At 40.3% G+C, this 23,641-nt stretch overlaps 2 protein-coding genes across 5 annotated transcripts in view; one reads left to right on the top strand and one right to left on the bottom strand.

The window, feature by feature from the left end:
- Window positions 1-23,641, top strand: part of NOB1 (NIN1 (RPN12) binding protein 1 homolog) — an 84,328-nt gene that overhangs the window by 18,897 nt on the left and 41,790 nt on the right. The window lies entirely within an intron of this gene.
- Window positions 1-23,641, bottom strand: part of NFAT5 (nuclear factor of activated T cells 5) — a 54,431-nt gene that overhangs the window by 10,210 nt on the left and 20,580 nt on the right. Inside the window, exons 1-9 of one of the 4 annotated variants that reach the window (XM_065745277.1) lie at window positions 16,670-16,728; window positions 15,646-16,204; window positions 10,708-10,900; window positions 8,250-8,440; window positions 6,496-6,668; window positions 4,229-4,363; window positions 4,019-4,071; window positions 2,602-2,734; window positions 1,866-1,946 (exon numbers count right to left, since the gene is read on the bottom strand). In XM_065745277.1, coding sequence (XP_065601349.1) covers window positions 1,866-1,946; window positions 2,602-2,734; window positions 4,019-4,071; window positions 4,229-4,363; window positions 6,496-6,668; window positions 8,250-8,440; window positions 10,708-10,900; window positions 15,646-16,175 — 1,489 coding nt within the window. In that variant the 5' untranslated portion in view covers window positions 16,176-16,204; window positions 16,670-16,728. Of the gene's footprint in view, window positions 1-1,865; window positions 1,947-2,601; window positions 2,735-4,018; window positions 4,072-4,228; window positions 4,364-6,495; window positions 6,669-8,249; window positions 8,441-10,707; window positions 10,901-13,441; window positions 13,532-15,645; window positions 16,205-16,669; window positions 16,729-23,641 lie in introns of those variants that run through there. The other 3 variants (XM_065745274.1, XM_065745276.1, XM_065745278.1) reach the window with 3 other exon arrangements.

Here is a 23,641-nt window from a genome sequence, read left to right as displayed (position 1 = left end):
CTTCAACCATTCACAAATAATGCTACATGACTAATCCTCTGTTTGAAGGATGTGCGTTTCCTTAGGCAGAGATCTGAACTATACACTTACCCATACTCACTCCAACTTTAGAATTCTAAATGTTATCCTGAAATATAACTTGCTCTTGAAATCTTTCAAATCTACAGCGTTAGAACTAAAAATCTGAATTTTGGGGGAGAAGCAATGTGGGTTTTCTTCATTTATACTTATGCAGATGTCATAATTTTAAGGAATATTTACAGACATCCGAGACAAAGTTTAAATTTGCCTATGAGAAGAACAGAAAGGCCCTGGGGTTCAGTATGCAACTGTACAGGCCCTTGGCATCATCAGGTCATTCCATCTGTCAGAGGCTGCAGTACGTGATGGCAACTGTCTCAAGAATTCTATGACACTGCTCCCAATGAAAGCAAACAGGAAGGAAGCAGCATTCCACTGGATCCACACTTGCTCTTTATCATTTCAGAACAGTGATGATGGATCAGCTGGGACATGTAGAGACAAAGTACACCAGGCAGACAAAACTGTCTGACCTAAGGTTCACCTCCAGCTTAAAGCAGATTGAATAGATACAGGCATGAACGGAGAAAAAAAAAAAAGAGGAAAACCTACACAAGGAAAAGACAAGTTCTCTCATGAACAAAGGTATGAGCCAATAGGAACCAGCCAATAGGAACCACACATGTGCACACCAACAGCAATGTTCTCCTGATGCTGTTGCTATCTCATCTTGTTAAGCCTCCATACTAGATTAGATAGATGTCAGGCTTGCCCCAATACACTGGCTATTATTATCCTTATCTTTTTAATCTAGCTACTAAGAAGTCTTACCAATCCTTTGATCAGCTTGTTTCATTGCCCTAAACCTTTCTGCAAATTTCTCCCCTATTATTCTCTGCAGGTTTAAACTCATCATATCTTGCACTATCCTACCTAACATTTTGTAAACTCAACTTGTAACTGCATCGTCTGTCAAGGCCAAATGTAAGGTTATTAACTTTAAACACGAGCTTCATGATTTTCACCTGAAGCTATGGTTTCCTATCAAGCTTGTGATCACATTGTTCATTTGCTTACCTTTCAATCAGCTTCCACAGCCTGCTCTGGCTGTGGAAATTTCCATTGACCTTTGTACACTGCCATAGTTTTAACAACCAAGAAATATTTCCTCCCTTTATTTCAATATAGGAAGGATCAATTCCCTTACAAACCAGGCAAGCCTATACGGTTCTCCCTTAGAACAAAACAACTAACCTTGCATGGACAGAATGACAAGGAAAGGAAACAGCACTGAGGGAAGCAAGCTGAAAATGCCAGAACTCACTTTCTTACTAGAGCCACCAAAAGCAGCCATAAAATCACTGCACAGCTTCAGCCTCTAATATTACCACACCATTATAACCTCAAGGAAAAGTACCAATTTAGTATGTTAGGGCCTTCCAGTGCTCCATTCTTTTAAGCTCCTTCCCCCCAGTCTTTTCATTAAAAAAAAAACAAAAAAAACCCTTCAATTAGCACTACATAGCTTCTAAATCCTTTGTACTGCCTTCTCTCCTCTTCTTTTTAAGAGTATTAAATGTAGGTTCCAAGTCAGGAAAACAATTGTTTAAAAATTATTTTTGCTGAGGTTTTGCTCTACTCTTTCTCATGTTACAATACACTTGCAGGAATACAGTTGTTAACTGAAATACTCAGGATTAGAAATCAAACCCCACTGTAAGAACATTGCCAGATTTTTTTAAGTACATACTTAGCTTCTCAGGATGGTGGATTCATTCCTGCAAAATTTGGGTGGGAGTTTATGGTTAAATTATTAACAACAATGATAAGAATCAATTTAGTACCTTTTATAGCCTCTTCAAAAGAACAATGTTGGGCTGGGCTGGAGATTTCCTCCTTCACATTAACATTCAGAGTACCAGCTGCTGAAGCAAAACACAGTGAAAATTTCCTTATATTAAAACAGCAAATGAGAAAAAAAGAAATCCTCAAAGCAAACTGAAAGTTACTTATAGCTTAAAGTAACTAAGCTTTTTCAAAACTCATAGAAACATTCTGCAGTGTTCATGAACTTTCCTTATGTCTGTGAGCACACAGTTCACAAAACTGTGAACCCCAATGCCCACAGTATCATTTGCACTTCCAAAAATGAAGAAGCCAGTCAGCAATAGCACTGCACACTGTCATATGGATAAAGCAATAAAAATACATTATGTCAGGAAACTTCATTCCTTACAATAAAAATCAGTGCTGTTTTTCTGTTGAGTTCTATATGTAGGATGTCTTTTTCTTTCTGACTCAGCTTCACTTTGAACCTTACGGCAGAAAAGCTTAAGAACAGCTGCTACTGATATTTGCCAATGAATTTTGGTGACAGCACCATGCAGCTCAAGTTTGAGCTACTTGACACATAAATGAATTATGAAATCTAAGGATTTGGCCTTCCTCAGCAGAGCAAATCTTAACCACAAGAGGAGTTTGAAAACATCCTCTAACATTTGTTATATGGACCACGAGATTAGGAAAGAAAGGCTTAGCAGGTCAGTGCCCACCCCTTCCCCAGTTTTCCATTTTACATACATGTGTCTGGAGTGTATGTAAATTGTTGCACATCATGCGATCGTCCGGCGTTGGTGACCACATAAATTCCCACAGAAACAGCTGAGGTTATTCGCTGGTCATGATATGGGGGCACCTTCACAATGAGGTGATTCTGTAATGCCAAAAACAGTAAAATCGTATCAGAAACCTTACTTCATTACTATTAACACTATCTACCTCCATCTAAACATAGAAGCAGACTAATAAAACACCAGAAAGAATGGGGGAAAACGTGGCTGTTACACTGTCAGTGAAGTCACTTGGTAACAACTGTGGTTTTGATTTGGAAGAAGTCAGAGCTAGTCAGGCCAGAGTAAATCAGGAAGCTTGCAGTACCACTTTTACTTTTCATTTTCACAATAGACCTGCAGGTTGCATTGTGTAAGTGGCTTTAATACAGCCACTACTTCAAAGACACCATTTCCTGCACACAGATTTTAAAGAAAGCAATCTATCCACAGAAGCACTACAATCAAGCTGGAGTGCCTTGTTCCAACTGACACGAAGTTACACAAGAAGCACTTCTGCACGCCAACTGGTTGCTTTACTTCAGACAGATTTTAATTAGGATCTGTGCATTTCAGCTCCTAATTTACTTGGGTCATACACACAGAATGTCACTCATCCAAGAAGTTGGTGGCCAGGCTGGCTGCCAGTTCTCTCCTACCACTTCTCTTCCATGGAGCAGTTCTATACCAGTTTAGGCACTTCATTAACCTTTTTTTTTTTTTAATAAACTGAACTATGAAGAAAATAAATGTATATTAATTATGCATTTATTACAGTCCTTCTGTCTTTCAGGCTCACTACAATTCCCTTTTTGACAAGGGGAAATAAAACCTTTCTACATTTCAAATATTTTGTTGTTGGGTTTGGGTTTTTTTTGTTCATTCTTCTACAACTTTCTGCCTGTCTGCCTGAGAAGTGGGGAAGGTCAGAGGCAGAACAGGGACACATTATTTGTTTGAACGTTATTAGTCAGTTTAGTGAGGAAAAGACGGAAAGTTAAATCTGAGAAGAATTCAAGAAACTGATAGTCAGTGTCTTTAGTGCTACTTTATTATTTTAAATCCTATTTTTCTTCTCCTCCCAGCAAGGAAAGTCCTTCCTCCCCTTCCCTTATTCAGTAGGGGTGGCTGAAAACAAAGCCACTGGGCACATCCTCCAGCTTCCATCAAGGAGAGCCACACACAATACTTTTAGCACAAGTGAAATCTTCCTCAGCTCCATTTCCCTGACTGTACACTTCGCATTTTATTTGTAATAAGCTATTACTCCTCGAACACATTTGCCAAGAGAATGACTTAAAACCAAAGAATCACGCTCATAGGGAATTTTTGTAGGAAAATATAAAAAGAAAAATATGAAGTTAAAAAAAAACAGTAATAAGAAGTACCTGATGAAACAACTCCATGTCTATTTCAGCTTCTGCCTTCCAAGAATTTTCATCTAAATGAAAGTTAAAAAGCATAATTTACTGCTCATCCATATCAAGCAATTTATTTTAGTGCCTTTGATTCAGTTTGTTCTCTACATCTAATCTGTATGAAACAACATAAAGCACGCTCTCCTCATCACTCCAAGCAGTCATAGCTTTTGCACTAACCAGAAACATTCTCTTGGAAAATCACTTTCGTTCCCTTTAGAAAGTTCTTGCCAATTAGGAAAACTTCCTCTTCACCCTTCACCGAACAGCTGTGCAGGCTTTTCTTTAGGATCTCAGGAACTCCTGCTGGTTGAGCTGCAATTGAAAGAACACACGGCCTGAAATCCCAGAAAACATCGATATCCAAAACAGTGATTACAACTTTAACAGGATTATAGCTTGCTTACACTTATGGGAAAGGACAAAACAAATCCTAAACGTCTTCCTTAAAATGTATTATTTCTCTTATAAATGTAATGACTCAAAAAAAAAAAAAAAAACACATACTTGGGTAAATGACCCACTAGTCATTTTTTATCCTTTCCTCTCATTTTTTAAACCTCTGAAACAAAATTTTCAGTGTTCAAACTATTTTCAAGAGCTGTATGTGTCTGCTAATATAAATCCTTGCTACAGTCACACCTCTTTCCTTGAGGACTATGGCAATCTGTGCCCCCAGAATCAGCCACGAGGATGCAGCTCACCAACACACACCCCTGGAAACCTCCGCCTCTCCAAAATCATCAGCTGAATCGTAGGCTATAAGGTTACAAACTGGTTGTGCTGCAAACTATTTCTATGCTTCTCAGAGCACAAATCCAATAAAACCACCTGTGCTAAAGGAAAATGACCACCAAAAATAGCTGAAATACAGACGTGCGCTTGAGTGCATAAACACATTTTTGGAACCCTCCTGGCACAGAATCTAAACCTCCCTCCAGGCTCTTGAACAAAGCATCAGATTTTTAAAATAATGTATTTTGACTTTGTCACATTTAATATGCAACAAAATAAATCCAGTTCCTAACAGAGGTTTTTCAGCCAGCTTTTCTATTCACCATGAAATCCTACTGGTGTAAGACCGTACTTGTGTTCTGCATTCATGTGGCCCACTTTCAGTGTTTAATAATAGCATTCTCTTATCTTACTGCATAGAAGAGCATATATACCATAACAATCCAAATTATTTAATGACCTTTCAGAAAGGATTTTTCTACAACTGTTGAAGCAGGTTCCTAGGCAACCATTACGCAGCTACTAAATATGCTCAGTGCACATGAACTTCTCAACAGAGAAATCAGATTTAGGTTTGCTAACAAATTACTAAGGCCAACACTTTAAAGAGGCTTTGTTAAAGGGCCTGCATCTCACGTCTGTAGCTTTGGGAACATTACTAATACTGCTGTCGTGGTGGCACAGAATCACAGAGCCATAAAAGCTGGGAGGGACCACTGGGGCTCCCTCAGAACAACCCCCCAAAGCAGATCCCCACAGCAGCCTGCACAGGGAAGCCCCCAGGTGGGTTCCAAATACCTCCAGAGAAGGAGGCTCCCCCATCTGTCTGGGCTCTGTCGCCTTCGCAGGAAAGGATTGTTTCTCCTGTTCAGATGGGCTCCAATTGCTGCCCTTGTCCTGGCACAGTGCTCACATGCTGCCTCCCCAGGGCACAGCAGAGGGGAGGAGAATCGCCCTCGCACTGCTGGCCGTGCTCTTTTTAAATGCACTTGTATAATCAGACTATATTCCAAGTACAGAGAAAAAGCTCTCTTATCTTCTTGTTCGTCAAGAAATAGAAATAATCTATCAATCGCTGTTTTAAATGCTTTTCCCTATCTGTTCTCTGACAGAGGAGCACAATTCCCTGTAACTGAAGAAGCAGATCTACTCCGATTTCATTTTCCACGTTGGTCAGCATAACCTAAACAGTCAATGCAGCCATCTGTTCTCAGTGTTCAACAGAGCATTTTAATAAATAGCCATAAAAAGTTTAATTCTTGCATTGAACCAGAACAGATTCCCCCTCTGGCTCAACGAGCTCCCACATCTGTACAGAGACGTGCTTAGTAACTTAGGACAAGTCATCTCTATCACTGAAAGCTGGCAGATGGAAGTGACAGTACAGAAGAGATTAAAACCTGTTTTCAAGTGATACAATCAGTTCCAAGAAAGCCTGACAGAATTTCTCATCTTTAAAAAGGCAAAAATGAATCTAATGAAAGATTAGCTATTTTCTAACTACTTGTAAATACTGGTCAGCTATTAAACAAGCACCCTACTCCAAATAAAGATAATTCCATTTGATTTAAGCCATAACAGTTCTGAAATAATCACAGATTAACATAGCTTTCATCTTGTTTTGGGTTTTTTTGGTTCTTCTTTTCCTTTCTTCTCCACTCACACCAAACTCCAGAGTCCTCTAGTACCACCTTTTTTGCTTTGATACTTACTGCACAGAATTGGGGAAGAAGGTGTCTGCAGAGTCAACGTGGAACCATCTTCGCGAGTGATGTTAACACGAAATACCAGCCTGGCACGTGTGCTTTTTTTCTTGGAACCAGCAATCCCTATTCTAGCTTCAACATCAGCATTTCTCAGCTTCAGTATTCCCACACAATCAACCCTGACAATAAAAAGCAGTTGAGAGTTAAATTTGGCATTTTTTAAAAGTCTTTTTACTCGTTAAGCGAGACACATAAAGACACAGTTCTTAAAGTAGCTACTGAAATATTATTATTCACATGGAAATTTCTATACAACCTTTCCCTTTATATAGCTGTTTTCAATTCTTCCCTACCTAATTTGGATACTGAATCATGGGAAGAAGGAATATGAAAATACTATGAATAGAAAAGACAATGCCATATAAGAAAGTAATTCTGGAAAACATTCAATTTATCTTCATACTTCTCTTCCCCGGACTAGGTCTGTGTTTGCAGGGGTTTTAATGGAAAATACTCTGGATTGATTGAAAGCAGTAGTGAAACAAAAAATTGAGAGCAGCAACTGTGGTCCTGGGATAAATGGATACAAAGGGCTGGGGTGGGAGAGCAACGCCATGCCAGCTTTTAGGAAGACATGATAGATGCAAAATGATTTAGAGGAAAAAATAAACAAACAATAAAACAAATTACAAAACTCACAGCCTGACATGCTAAGAACACTAACTCTACCAGGACCTCAATCCTTATATCCAAAAAGTTCATTGGGCACAATGAATTTGAGTACAGCAAATCTTTGTGCTGCACATCACCCAGGGAGGAACAGTTCAGGTGGAGAGAGAAGAGACAGCAATTCATGAGGTGGCACTGCCATTGCCATCACTGGACAGCTACAACAGCACCACAGACATACCAGGAAGATTCCTGAGGCATTCAGGAATCTTATGAGAAGACAGCCTGGGGAAAACTCCTCTTCCTTGGCAACTCACTTTTTCTAGCATCTCCAAGCTTGAAGGGCTTTATATTACCACTTGAGGGCAATTATTAATTACTTTTAAGAGGCAGTTTTCACTTATTGTGGAGAAAACATTATATAAAACAAAAAAAGTCAAACAATTCAGTCTGTTCGTCAGACTGAATACATCCCTCCTGAGCAGCAGCATATACAGCCTCAACACATCTGAAGATCACTAATTTTATGTCCAAAACGCTACCTATATTTGACCAGACAAGGCCTGCAAAGATGGGAAAGCACTATGTTTTCATCACAAAGAACCACCTGACAGGAATGACAGAAATGGACAAGCACAGAGAGAAGAGAAAACTCAGTTTAACCTCCCTGTCCGCATCTCTCAACCCTTCTGGGAACTAAAGTTCCTGTTATTCTCCTTTTGTCTTCTGAGAAGCAGTTTCATGCTTGCTAAAAGAAGAGAAGATCAATGGAATCTGCGACAACTTCATGGGCGATGTGAAACTTGAACACGCAGGTTATTCTTTAAACAGTACATGAAACTCTAATAATAATATAACAAAGCTCACAGAAAAATTGCTACAAAAAGACAAGACCAAACATCAAGTATAATAAGCAAGTAGAGAATGGGATTTAATTATTTCTCTTATGCTTGCAGCTTTAGCTAAGTGCCCAACGTATGCCAAGATGTTCATACTTCTCTCTGCTAAGTAATCCAACTGAGAAAGGAAAATAAGTTTCTGAAAATAAGCAAGTTAAACATATATACATATTTTTAATAAGATCTACTCACGCAAGTGTCATATTGTTGCTAGGGTCCAGTCCCACCTCGATAACAGTAGTGCCCTCAATATCCACCTCCTTACAGGGAGTGGTGTTTCTCCCAGTAACTCTGCAGGCCTGGTAGAAGCCGTGCGGTTTCACTCGGCCAGAGTCATTCCCCACAAACACCTGCAGCACCACCGGCTCGTTGTGACCTTCCAGCTGAAACACAGCACCACACAGCAGATATTTCAAATGACTGGCAATGTCTTAATTAAAATAGGGAATGTTTTATGCAGCTGAACTTGAAGTGAACCTTCTCCCGGTGCTGCTGGAAACAATCCAAAGGTAAGCATGATTTTTTTTTAATCTACTTTATAAATGAAATTGCAGAACTGCAGGGGTTGGAAGGGCCTCAAGGGATCACTGAGTCCAACCCCCTTGCTAAAGCAGGTTCCCTACAATAGCTAATTAATGTCACTTGTTCTTCTGTTAGAAGACAACACACAGGTGAAATGAATATAAATGTATTTAAATCAGCTTGAATGCTATAAATCTCCACATGGCATTAAATATCCACTTCAACTTTTATATCTCTAATGATCCCCCACTCTCACCTGATCCTTAACAATTTTCTTGTCTCTTCCCCACCAGTGCTGACATCCACCAGTTAACTGCTGTGGCTGACTCCAAAGCATATAAGGATGTCTTGGTCAGTATATGCACGTGGATTGATCAGCTAGAAACTTATGTTCTCATGATTCAACTGATCAATTATGTTTTCATAATTATTGCTAGAGGATTTCCATGTAACAGAATTACATTTTGTCCTACACCTGCAAGCCCTGTCAGTACTTCCAGAGGGGAATAAAGCTTAATCTTCAGTGGTAAGGTGACAGCAAAGGAGAGCAGAATCCCCCAGAAGAGGATCTCTTAGGGGAGTCGTCGCTGACAGGCTTAGGAAATTCAGAGTTCTTAGCTGGCTTGTAAAACTATTAGCAAATGTTCATAAGATCATAGTATGCCTCCCATGTCCAAATGGAGACCCGAGTTTGCAGGAGGTTGCTGGGTTATATGCTACAGATGGGCCAAGCCTAAAGACTTCTGGAGGTGGTCTATCACAGGCTCATAGATATGAACCAGGCCAATAGGTTAACAGGAAAGGGCTTGAAAGCCCATGGCTTCCGTAAAGCGCTTTCCTAAAAGGCAATGCTTTCTAAGAGAAGCAAGTTTCTCAAGAATACTGTAAATGTAGTTTTCAGACAAAGTCACTGATACGTCTTTTGCTTCGTTGTTCACAGTCATTTTGTGTGCAGAGCATGAACTAGTTTGCCTGCTGGTAAAGCAGTTTGAGCTTCCAGGAATTCAGAAACGCGAGACTCTTCCCAACAGAAAATTTTCACTGACGGGTGCTAAAGGGTAACTGGGAAAGGAATTAAAAGGAAATTCAGACAAACAAAGGCCCATTAAGAAAGTCCACATAAATGGACACTACATCACCATAGCAACAGGACTATATGAATGGATTCTTTTCTTAGGAAACTCTACTGGATTTCTGTATCACCAAAGTGGACAGAGTGAAGTGTTGGAGATACTTGCAATGCTGCTGACCTGGTCTTTAAGGACAAGTGTGTTTTAATACTTTGTAAACAGCACAGATTTTTAAGGCCTGCGTGGAAAACAAACTTTTCCTTTTTCTTTTTTTTTTTTTTTTTGTGGCCCTAACAAGCTAGCTTGCATTGAGAACTGCACTGCTGAGTTCCTAAACTGGAATAAATAAGAAAAAGTGTTAAAGGAAATGTCTTATATCTTTCTTATTGGTATGGTAACCAATACAGTTACGTGCTGAGCCCGCTGGCCACACTTCTCCCAAGATAGCATGGCAGCTGTGTGCCATATTTCCAATGAGTGTGCAGTCCTGGCTTGTGTTCAGTTTGGTGCCCATAACAATTGTCCTGTGGTCACTGTAGCTTTCTAATAACATGTGACACCTGAGCTAACAGATCTTTATGACTCTGCTTGAAAAACAGATATTGACTAAGTAGATTCTGATGCTCATTGAAAAGAAAACCACATAACCTTTCAAATGTATTTTGGAACTAAACCTTGTTTTATGTTCTTAATAGTAAGAGATAATGATGACCCATTATCATCAGCAATTGAAGAGTTACAGCATTTTGCTGTCCTACTTTTGCATTTTTCAACTTTCTGCCTATTAGTATGTGGTTCATCTAATTGCAGCCTAACAGGAAATGCATCAGAGACAAAATATCATTGCCTTGATGTGAAATTTCCTACCTCTTCTAATGTTGCAATTCAAGTAGATGTCTTTGTACTCTCAAGAAGAGATACAGTACAGTTTCAGAGTCTTTACATTAAAGAGACTGCAAAGGAGAAATTTCAGTCCTTATCTGAACTGAACTAGCTCCCACCTATTTAAGCATCCCTTGGAAAGGAACTTCCACATCACCTAGTACTGAGCAGCCTACCTTAACAGTCGGAAAACCTTGCTGTGTCCGGTCTTTCACTGAGCCTCGGCTGCCTTCAGTCAGATAGCGAGCCCTGTGCTGGGTTTCCGGCTGCACCACTATCTTCAGCTCCTTCCCCTCACTTTTGGTTGGATACTGACCACACCACATTGGCGTCTTCTTCCCTCCAGCTCCTTTCTGGCTCTCTGATGCTCTGAGAAGTCAAAGCAGACCATTAAAAAGATGTTAAAAGCAGCTCTCCAATAAAAATAAACAAAATCACAGAAAAGCTATAAAGGTAAGAAGTGTGTATTAATGGACAGAGGATTCATAGTTGAGAGATTTCTCCTTCTGACGGAGAAGGAAACCTGCAGGATGAAGAGGAATGGTGCTTCCCTGCTTCTTCCATCCACTGCAATTAGGAACTGCTTTTTCAGAGAGTAAACGTTAAGGAAGGGAAAAGCAATTAGCATTAAACTGTATTAGAAGGCTTATAACCTGCTGTTTTCATAGTACTTGATACAGCCTATTATTACTGGAATAAGCCATTTCACTTCTGTTAAAAATATACATAGGTACACACACACACTGAATGGATTTAAGGTTAAATGATACTTTAAATAGGAAAACAGCCTCATGCCTGACTCCTCCTGGCCTTGCAAACTCAAGTACTATTTTCTGTTAAAACAGACTGATAAATTTATGTTTAAAACAAATTAATTGTAGTAAAAGGCTCCCCAGTAAAAAGGCAGAAATTTTAAAGCTGCAGTGTATGCAAAAGAGCGTTTCTTTGCGGGTGTGCACCTTAAGATGTACTGTATTTGCTGTGATCAGTTCCATAATTAAAACCTGAATGAAGAAGCCCTCCAAAGCATAACGTTATGGGATCAATTCTTAGTTTGCTTTAAAGCACAAGGAAAGGTAACTCTTGATTTTACTTGGAGCACGTTTTCATAATTATCCCAAGTCCAATAAACCCATCTGACATTAACAAATGTAAATGTGCCAGAGCAAATGGGACAGGCAGAAAAAGAGCTCAATGAGGATATGCAGAACGTAATTTTGTCATTATTTTTCCTTCAAACTCCCACAAATGCACTGTTAAGCACTAATCAATATGAAGAAGGCAGCTTTAAATCAGAAACCAAAATCTTGTTTCAGGGTGCAATGTACAGAAGTAACTTAATGAGGACTTTTATCCCAAGGGAAAAGGGTGAGAGAAACACCTTTTCTTCAACAGTACTCAGAGCTTTGCTGCTGCCTTCACCCCATTTGAGCGTGCCATGGACCTGACGCTGAAGCAGCCTGCAGTGCTCTCTTCCCAGCTGACTTACACTAACAAACGTCACAGCTTTCCTACAGCTGCTGTACAGTGGACAGCACAAGGCATGTGCCAGCACTTCAGAGGCACTGTGCACAGCTCCTGCTGCAGAGGGGCCCCTGTGTCTGCAGGGAGGGATGGGTGCTCTGTCTGCTGAGCCCCCGCAGCTCACAGCCCACAGTCCTTGCTGCCACACTCTGACTTCCACTAAACCTTCCAAGGGTCTTCCAAGCAAGTCACAAAGGGCTACGGTGTACCCCGGGGAGCTGCCCATGCTGGGCCTGAACCTCACTTCCTCTGTTCCTGAAGGTTAACCCTGGAACAAGCAAGGCCCAGGACTTACTGCTCCTTCCTCAGCTGCCCTGACCCCCTCAGGCCTGCTCAGGCTCATGGCAGCCAGCCACAGTTGGAGGGATGGAGGCCCACATGGCAGCATCCTTCTGCCAGAAGTCCTGCATACAGCCAGAGGCAAGTCAGACAGGATGCTTGGAAAAATGCTGTATACAAACACGCCTTTCTTCAGGAAACGAAAAGGGGCGAGCTGTTGGCAGTGTCGTATATACAAAACTTGTGATACACTAGGTATGCTGTACTTAACACTGCTAAGCTCTTTGCTTTTGCACAAGGTAAGATAAATAGCAGTTGAATTCAAGCTTGTTAGGTTGTCATTTATCTGTATTTCCTGCCAGGACATTACTCCAACAGCCCAGCCACTGAAAGGAATGCACTTAGTATCTGTCACTCCACGACTTTTTTCTCATTCAGAATTCTGAATTACATAACTGAAGTTCAGTTCCCACAGGGACTGCGTGCAGTGACACCGAGCAGTGTGAGCTGCGGGGCACACGGCGGCGCCAGGCCGGGCTCTGCCCACACTGCCGCGCCAGGACTCATTTCATGGGAGGAAACGCAGCACAGCCACTGCTTACACTGACCTCATCACACCGCAGATTCCGGCTAAGTAAATTGATGTATAAGGCTAACAGAGAATTTTGAAGGGAAGAGTCAGAGAGGCAGTCACCGAAATGAAATTCACTTTTGATACCAAAAGTACAAGGTTTTACCAGTGTGACATCGAGTCATGGGCCTCTCCAGCACATCATCACATTCTCCTGAAAGTACTTTGCTCTTAAAACCAAGTTACCTTCATTGTCAACACGCTAACATTTCACACCCTGCAGCATTTACGTGAAGAGATGCTGCCTAAAAACTACTTGGAAAGTCTTCCCTTAAGAAGCTTTAAGTGATCATTATTTTCAGAAAGATTAGATGAACATGGAAGTGATTTTAAAGACTTCACCAGATTTTCTCAGTGCTCTTACTTGTCAAATTATCAGGATATATCATTTACACATCCTTTTAATTTAGTCAACTTATAATACTAGTAGCCATGCATATACAAGTAGTAAAAAATCATATTTCACACACACACACCTTTATTTATTAGCTTAATTGTTACCAGACAATGTCTCCTCAAAGCTAGCACTTCTTTTCTAAAATACAAATGGCAAAACCCATGATTCTATTAAAATAGATTTCGGGAGTTAACGTTTGTCTGGTCCTGCATTTGCATCATGGTTGTTCCAAGTGAAGACCTGAAAGTGAAAGCGAGACCAAGCATGACTGAAATCTGAGAGTCTTTGCTCTAAATCACTATTAACTTATCTATTTTCAAAAGGCTTTCAGAAATTCTAGGAGTTTCCACACGAGTAAGTTCTTCTTCCTACCTCTGAAAGACAGCTCGAAGTCTCTTTTGAGACAAACTCTATTTCCACTTCACAAATCAGCAAGCGTACTTTCCTGGATTTTCCTCAAGCTCAACGTAAGTGACCTTCACTGGCTGAACCCCATCAGGACAGGAGCTTTTAATAAATGTTTTACGAGCCACTTCTGTGACTTTCATTCGTAATAATAAAATTCCATATTCTGACTACAAACTTAACTTCTCCAATATCGTAGCTACTTCTCATTGCAAAGCTCCTATTTGAAAGGACAATTCTATTACGTAAGGTTTTTGCTTCAGTTTAACCTAGCCTGGACAAGGCACTGAAGATACATGCTTATCTAACCCCTTGTTCACAGAACATTTGATGCAAGTATTGAAATGCTCATTGCCTAGTCCCTAATATTTTAGGGAGCACTATACTCTTGTGATGCTTTAGGTTGAAATCTCATGCATCATTCCTGAGTTTACTAGATCTCCTCTTTCTGCCACGGATCACAGTTTTTGCCCTGACAGTTTCTTCCCTTTGTAACTGAGTGAATGACCTCCTTCATGCTCAGTGACAGCAGCTTCCTCATTAGGAGTAACCACACTGATGTGCTTCCTAGGTTCTAGCAGGAACCTAGTGTTTTACTTCACTATAATTTTCAGCTGCCAAAATAAGAGATGCTGAGCGACATCAGACAAGCTTAGAGCACTTGTCATCAAGAGACACCAAAATGATCTCCATACAGCTGTTGCTGTCAAAGGTTTGAGGAGAGCAGCGGGTGGCAGTGCCAACTCCCAGTGATGGACCTCATGCAGAAAGCAGCAGCAGCAAACTCTGGAGAGTTTCTCAGACTCACTTTTTCACAGTGAAATTTTAAGTATGGAACTGCAGTAACCTTGGGAATACAGACTCCAGGCTCTTTCCCTTTGGAATATGAGAAGTTCATACTCTTTCCCATCAGTCTAATTTTAATATTCACCATTACTGTGATGAACATTAGAACATACTGCAAGCACATACATAAGAACAGGAACAAAATAAATATCTTCCCCCCCAAAAAACAACAAAAGAAAATAACCAAATCTATCCACTTGACCATCAAAAGAGTACTAAAAAAGCCACAAGATAAAATATATATATATATACAATCAACACACTAAGCTGATGGATATTTTTTTTCTTTAAGCAACTACTGAAATGCATTTAGTGAACAGTGTGAAGTGGGAGAGATGAGAGACCACCACCCAGGCGTGCCCACATACAGACACACGCATGCACACAACCCAGAAGCACAGAGAGAAACAGGATTAGAGATTTATTTCTGAAAAATCAAATACAGAAGTGAATTCACAAGTAAAAACAAAATTTAGTTCACCATAGAACCTTAACATTTTTATAAAAAAAGATATGTTAATTTAAATGGTGAGAAGTCTTAACAAGCCATTAACTTCGACTCCCATCACTCTCTCTATTTGAAAATAGAGAAAGAGACAAACAAGAAGGTAAAGTGCAGAGACTGAAATCCTCACATAAAATACTGTAGAAGCAGTAAGGTTTAGGGTGCGTCCAGTCCACTTCTGCCTTTGTTTTTACAAACAATAATGTTTTCATGGTCATTTTGTAAATGGGATTGTGCAAACTTCTAGGAATCTGGCATAAGCAGTAATACAGATGAGAGCACCAGTGCTCCCCCCAATTGCTGTGACAAACTTTAGCTTTACCTCTACTTAAGGACTGCTAATCCTTAACACTTAAACAGCCAAAGCCTAATGAGACCTTATCACGGCCTAGGACGCAAAAGGGAATGGCAGAGAAGGGAAGGGATTTATGTGAGAACCTGAGTAGGAGGTTGATGGGAAGGGAGTTTTATTAGTTTGGTTTTACATATGGTGATAGAACTTAAAAAAAAAAAATGCAGATACCAACCCATTTCCTGCTTTTGAGTTGCCTTTGCTGTCCGTGCTGAGCTGAGAAAGGACATAGTGAGGCGCTTTGGCACTGTCGGCATCAAATATATCCATGTTGGACTCTTCACAATCTCGGCGTTTGATCCCTGGCCTCTGCTTTGGATTTCGTTTGCGTGATTTACGTGGCACCTCAGTGTTATCATTGTAGGAACTGGTACTCATGTTACTGAAGTTGGAGGGTGAATCCTCCATCCACATACTGCAGCTCTGTTCTGACTCCAATCCACACCCCTCATCCTGGCAGGACATCCGACTGTTGTCCAGCAAGTCCTCAGGTGGTGGCGAGATGTACAGCACTGTGTGTCTCTTCGGCGTTGACTGCTGCTGCTGGACCGTGTTACTGGTTAACTGCTTTTCACTTACCCCTCGGTTACTTACCCCCATGGCTGAGGAGCAGCTCTCCACTTGCATAGCCTTGCTGTCGGTGACTGAGGTAGAGTAAATGGTAGGACTGGAAGAGGTGGTAAAGGAGCTGCAAGCACCGCCCATGGAGGAAGAGGAAGGAGCTGAAGAAGCATCTGCGGTGTACAATTCAGAAGTAAATACAAGACACATGGTTCTGTGTGTGTGCTGGCTATAGCAGTCCCATTGAAGTAAAGTGATTTATGAACAGATTTCTTTCCCCCGACAGATATTTGGAATTTGGTCAGTTTTGGAGAGTAAATGCTCAAAGCAATGTAGCCTAGCCAATATGGTACTTTGGAAATGTCCAAACAAGACTTACTGCATTGTGCCGTAGTCAACTTTTTTAAAACTTAAAGTTAATTCAGAAAAATGGCTGCAAGTAAACAGAGCTTTCATTGCCTCAGCTGGACTAATTATTTGTGTATAAGCCATTTCATCTAAAATAATGAAGCCCCAATGCAAAATGCTTATCATCCACATTCAATGCCAATTAAACCATTTATCACTGGATTTTATTTTATTTTTTTGAAAAAGACGGGACTGTGCTTAGCCACAAAATATTAAAATAAGTTTCTAACCTATGAAGCAGAGAACTACAGGTCATTTTTAATGCAGACACTCCCTGCTTCAGAGGCAAATCCTGGAATAAAAATATGAGAAAATAAATGAGAAAAGAGCTGCTGATTATTCCATCATAAATGAGAAATAAAATATAAAATCAACTGAGTTGGTAAGCAAAATGGAACTGGTATCAGTCACTATGACATAGCTGTTCATTCTGCAGGTTCAAAGCAGGGATGACAGACCTGTACTGGTGACACATTGACACAAGGCAACGTAACGTTTCTGTAGATTGACTCTTTCAGTCTCAGATTCCACATCAAACTTCTCTCACTTCCCTAGCTGAGTCCCCTACGCTCACAGCGCTATAGCCTGGGAGAGCCCTCCAACAAACTCACGTTAAGCAGGGCATTTTAAGCAGCATGACTGTGACTCCTCCAGGCACCCACGCATGAAGCTGCTGTAGAAATATAAAGGGCAGTGGACTGATCAGAACAGAACCCTGAAGATGTCTGGAGAGCAGCAGAATTACTTCCGCTGAAGAACGTTAAAGTCCAAATCAGTTGAACATGCAGGCTGACATGTTTGAGAGGAGGTAGCAGGAAGGACAGGTGTTTATTCCAACCAGCTGTAGCACACTAAGGAATTGCTGGATGTTATATCCAGATTTTGGGTCTCTAAGGTTAGGAGATGCTGTTTTATTTTTGCACTGCAAACCACACCTCTCACAATAAATAAGCCAGAACAATTTAACTTTGCAATCAATTGTTCATAACAGATACAGGTAATAATACAGTGTGTTTGTTCAGATAGGTACTGCTGTAGCAGAGGTAATGCCTCTCATGGTGAGGGATATGATACTTTATTTTTTGTCGAGACATTCTTTTGTAATCCAGATTATTACTGAAAACTGTCAAGTCTCAGACATAGTTGAACCATTTTATCCAATGTAAGCTATTTTAAGAGTAGCATAAAGGTAGAATAAAGGTATATTCAACTATCATTAGCAGAAGTCAGAAATTCTTCCTATAACACAGTCTGCTTGTCATTCACATGGGTCATCCACAATTAATGACAAAAACTTTTCAAAAAGCTATTGGTTTCTTACAGCTTTTCTGTACTAAATAAAATTGAAAGTAAACCAAAGGTATTTCAGACTGGAGTCAAGTGAAATGCAGCAGTCATTACAGTACACCAGAACTCAAACCTGCTTTCATTCACATAGGGAGTCCCTTCCTCAATTCTCCCAGAGAACCAGGAGCAGATGAATGATACCAGTTCCATTTTCCAGTTTGTTCTTTGGCAAATATAGTGGCTGAAACTGGAGAATTCAGTCACTTTGAACTGCATTCCAATTTAAGGCAAATTTATCCTTTCCATATCATGCATTAACGCAATGCTTTTTCAAAAACATTTGTAGGATTGGCAAGAACTACAAAATCCAGATATTAATTTCAGTGACAATATTTAGAAGCTGATTTGCAGCCACTTTGAGTTGACACTTGCTACTTGTGATGCTTGCTTTGTTTTGTTAAAATGGAATTAGTTTCTGTTCATCATTTATGCACTCAAACACACACAGCTACACAGTGTGTTTGCAAACAGAATTCGGGGAGCGCACCGCAGCGATGCTGAGCCGGGCTGCTGAGCAGCAGCATCTCCTCAATGTTAAAAAATCACTTCTGCCCCTTTTAAACAGACGAAGCCAAGCATCACGTACGTTACGATGCAGTGTACGCAGACCTGATGTCTTCCTGCCTGTGACAAAGACTTTGACAAATGCTCTCTGAAACATGCTCAGTTTTTCAGCTGGTGCTGTGTGGAGCCAGGAGTTGGACTCAGTGTTCCCTGTGGATCCCTTCCAACTCGGGATATCCTATGGTTCCATGAATTAAATAACTACATCGAACCAGGCAGCAGGGCTCTAGGATTGAAGGATTTCTCCTCGTCTATAAGGTTCATCTTTTTGCAGCAAGTACTGGAGAAGTTTAGGAAAGGTCTTTTTAGAAGACCTATATGAAAAACCTCAGCTGCAGCTCATTCACAGCTCTGTGCTGGAACACAGTGCCTGCATAGCAAGTGCCCCAATGTATATCCTGCCCAGAAATGGAAGCTGTATTTTTCCATCAGTTTCTTAGGAAAAAAAAAATTAATCACTAAACAAAATACTTTTTGATATGAAACTAAAAAACTGCTAACATTTAATTATTTTAGGATGAGGCAGTTAGAAACATTTGAGTTACTACAGTTACTTCTGCCAAGTTCCCAACACAGTTCCTTGTCTGTGTCTTTTTCCTAAAGTTAAAAAACATACGTGTATGAATGTATATGTTTTGCCTTGAGGAAGGTAAGAAAGAAACAAAAGCTGTCCTTTACACATTGGTCAAATTCTCCTCCACTTGTCAGAGACATCCCACTGTACGATAAAATTGAATTACAGAAACATTAGCATCAAGCTGAAAAACAATGGCAAGAAAACCTCTGCCTTCAGTCATCCACATTCTCAAATGAATATACCATCCAGAAACATGCACGTGTGAAAGCATGTACAGGCCAGTGCTGCCTCTACTGCAACAGCTAAAATATGTGAGAAAGGATGACAGACACCAACGCCAATTCAACAAGCTGGCTACGTTAGAATAGCCAGAACTTAACATATATTTAGGGGGGTGAATTGGTAACTGATCTATGAACGTTTTAAGTTAAGCAAATACTGACAGTTTAACACAATCTATTTTCTCACAGGCAGGCCTTTAGCCTTCCCATTTTCCTTCGAGCTAATGAACAAATAAACGGGATCAATCAAGTAGGAATCCACAGAAATTACTGCAATGAACAAATGACTCCATCTCTCACGTGGCTCCCTCTGTTACTCAGCTTATTCTGAAGCCTGTGACCACACATGCGTATCTGGCACCCAAAGGAGGTCTCTTGGTTGAATATGCTACATTCAAAAACAGTTTTTTCTACACTTTTTGATCATTCAGTCTTGACTGCCACTGCTTGGTATGGTGTGAACGTCTTGCACTTCCACCTTTGGAGGAAGGAAGTTTTCCCCAGTATGCAGAGAATAAACCAAATATAACCATCGGGCACTCGATCTGACGGGTATACCTGCTCAGCAGTCGCTCAGGTGACAGTGGAAACAAACACGCCTTGCCCAGTTCAAGCATTTCTTTTATTTGAGGTTTACTTTCCTTGGACACATTAGGAAATGGTTACAGGTGGCTCTTTCACTTGCAGTTTAACAGTGCTTGCAATGACAAACGTAGTTTCAACGAGCATGCACATTTTGAAATTTAAGACTGAGTATAATACTTAACACATTTTCAAAATAAGAATTGCTTTCAGAGCAACAACACAGAATAGAAGCCAAGGGCACGTTATGGCAAGTATGCAGCCACAGTACTGTAAATGAAACATGCACCAGCTTCACAAGGCTTCGTCTTCAATTAATAAAAACGTGAGAGAACTACTGCCACGTTAGAGCAACCTTGATCACTGCTGGAACTAAACCTCCTGGATCTACTGATTGCCATCTCGATGCCGAGACATCTCGAGCTGTAAGACAGCTAAAATAATAATCCAGAATTTGTTGTCTGTCTTACATGTTGGTTTTTTAACTCTCAGATAGGTAAAGTGATATCAAACAGTTCAGTGTAAGGAACTTCCAGTTCTGTTTTGGACAGCATAATTTGTACACCAATCAATAACTCTGAAATATGTAAATGAAAAACAGAAAGGAATCAAGAACTAATAAACTGATTAGTGCCAGAGCTCAGAATGCAAATAAAGATAACCAATAACTCTGCACTACCCTTAGAAAGATTAAATTTCCAAGCAATTTGAGTTGCTGGCATATTGATTGGCTTTCCAGAAAGCCTAAAATAGGGGTCTACTGGTCCCAAACATTTACCTTACTTTGGGAAGTGAACAAAATCATATTCACAACCAAGAGACTGAATAACTCGAGTTCTTTCTGAAAACAAAAAGCAGGCAATGAAAGAAGGATGCAACACGCATGTGGCACAAATGCATGCTGCTAAAAATCACAGGCTTGTTAAATATCAGAGAGTAAGGGAGCACGTAGCAAAGAGCATCCCCATGAGCAGATCAGCGCAGTCTTTTTCTTTTCCATAACAAGCTATTGTAAAAGAAAATGTATTACCTCCTGAATTGCCAGCTAAGGCAGTGGCATATATTTCTATATTTTATTATCTTGTGAAGTCAAACAAGGCATTCAGCCTTTTAAAAAATGTCTGAAAGGGAGAAAAAAAAAATCACTTCTTGGCATTGAGGAGTCTTTTCTTTGGATAAAACTCACATGGAGCCAGAAGCCAACCCTGAAATCCTCGTTCAGTCCATCCATGGAGAATATTCAGTGCAAAGATTACCAAACCTCCCAGGGAAAACTGTCCTAATGTCAACTTTTATTTCGATCGTGGCTAGAGTGCAGAGCAAATCATTTCCCAGCCTGGAAAGCTCCAGACTGCAAATAGGAGTTATTCTTGTTTTGACAAGTTTTTCTGCCACCTGTATGTGAACAGCCAGGACTAGCAAAGAGCCATTAAAGGACTCACCTTCTTCTAGCCTGCATCTCATGTGATCCTCTACTGTATTTCAGGAAACAATTAAGCACAGAAATGAAATGTCATCACATAGAATGAGGTTAGGGTCATTTATAAGTTTAATGCACAAAGTATACTCCTTTATTTATCTAACATCTCGTGTTTTTATAAGGTTTTATCTGCTCTGAACACTGGACAACAATTTCAGAACAAAAACAAGGATACTACGTGCAAAATTTCCAGCATCAACCCTTGTGTTGCCAAAGGCTTTCCAGTAAAAAACAGAACCTGCAAAGTGGCTGCAAACCTGCTTTCAATACCTCACATGCCAAACTTGGGTTTCTACTTTTATTATTCTTGTATTACCAATGTAAAGTCAACAACTTTTCCAAAAATAGTTTAGTTTCAAATCAGTATTAACCCACTGTTTAGAAACAAAACAAAAAAAAAAAAAAAAAAAAAGAAAAAAAAAGAAAAAAGAAAAAGAAAGAAAGGAGACTTATGAAGAAGTCTGAAAACAAGACCGACCTATACCCTGGGTGAGATTGGATGGGTTAAGTGTCTCTGGCACTATTTGTCTTCACTATTGACAGACACTGTCACACAACCCACCACTCGATGCCTGTCTCTGAATGGCGAAGCTAGAATGCAAGTTAAGTGTATTAATAGAGAAAAAAAAACTAGCGTCCCAGCAAATATAATAAAGCAATCCAATTCACCAGTAATTAAAAAACACTCAGATTCAAGATAAGTAGGTTAATTTAATTTACGTTAAGCCCAACAGTGTAAATTCCCCTTACATTCACATGCTGAACCAAGCAGTGCATTATACTTTGTGTAAATACATCAATCAATCAGCTTTTATTATCCGTGACATCCACCATTACATTAACACTCGAGTTCAGACATCCCAGAGGCACTGATGTTAGTGGCTCAGGCCCAGCTCTGCTCCTGCCAGGCAAGGCAGAACTCCAGGCCCTCAGCTGCAATCCAAGCTCCCCTCAGCACCCTGCACAGCCCTAAGACAGGACCTGCACCAGCAGATCACGGGTCCCGCAAAGGGCATCTCAAGTTAAGAATCTGCCTCTTCTGTTCTTTAGGTCCACAGTTGTTTTTTCTCCTACCAATTAGGAACTCTGCTCGGCCTTCAGGAAAATTTTGATGCTGTTATGGCACACGCCTGAATCAGAGTACACTGAGGATGTTCTCTTTTTACCTTTCTCTGACTTGGTTTTCCATTACTGATTAAGAAACGAGAAACCTTCAAGCTTTTTATGATGTAAGAACAGGAGCCACAGTACAAGAATTTGTCACCAAAAATCTCTCAGAACTGTAAAAGCAGTTTGGGTAGCTCCGGAAAAGTGGGATTTGTTGGCTGCGTAAGATTCAGAAAGACTGAAAATAAAGTTAATTTAGAAAAAAAAAGATCTAGAATAAGTCTCCATGATCCTTTACATGCAATTATCAGAGAGCTCTGCTCAATGCTGGCCCCAAGTCACAGGAGCACACCTAACCAGTTTCTGTAAGACATAAGGATCTTCTCTTTGGTGTCTCCCAGGGACAGATGTGCACAGCAGCCCACAGGACCTGGCTCCAAGTGACTGCCGAACGGAGCAGCCCTTCACTACCTGCAGCAAAGATGTGTTTATAGAGCACTGGGATCAGCCTTGGTCTCATCCCACAAGAAAGAAGTGCCTGCCACAGCCAAAAGAAGCACGGCACAGACAGACATCCCCAAAGACATCCTCCCGGGGCTCCAGGAAGGCACCTCCAGCTGGGAGCGGGTGGGAAGGGGAAGGGAAAAGCCTACAAAGAAATGGAAGTTTTTAAAGACACTGGAGATCAACTACAAAGCGGCAGCTTTCTTCTTCTGATAATTTGTTTACACCACGTAGCCATAAGCCCGTAGTGGCACCGATACCCCCTCTGAAATTTCTGGTAATTATTTCTGTATCAACAGGAAAAACTGACTACTGACACCAGGAAGGATGACAAAGTGAGAACATATTTCCAATAAAAATAAAAATTAAGAAGCTTGACCAACTATTTGAAAATAAAACAAATCTTCATTTTGAAATATTATAATCTTCAGCTTGGAAACGATGCAAAAAGCCTTATCTCTGTGGGGGAAGATGACCCATATCCTCAGCACCCGGTGTCTACCCGCAGGTAATCCAAATATTGTTATCTACTTCACTACAGGAGCATCTGAGAAACAAAGCTTTATTTTCATAACTAAAATGAACAGAAATGCTTATAGCAAGAATCATAATAACAGCTCTTTGATCCAGAAAGCTGAATTACTCCTGTCTGGGACAAGTAGTTTATCCCTTTACTTAAAAAGGAGTATAAAATTGACACGAAAAGGTAAAATGTTGTCATTCAGAAAATGTATCTCTAGAATATTTGTTTGTTGTTGTA

This window comes from Cyrtonyx montezumae, unplaced genomic scaffold (genome assembly GCF_038088225.1).
Source record: "Cyrtonyx montezumae isolate F1298 unplaced genomic scaffold, pur_monq_1.0 scaffold_35, whole genome shotgun sequence".
Classification (NCBI taxonomy): domain Eukaryota; kingdom Metazoa; phylum Chordata; class Aves; order Galliformes; family Odontophoridae; genus Cyrtonyx; species Cyrtonyx montezumae.
The sequence above is the reverse complement of the archived record's forward strand: the minus strand, read 5'-3'. Positions and strand labels throughout refer to the sequence as shown.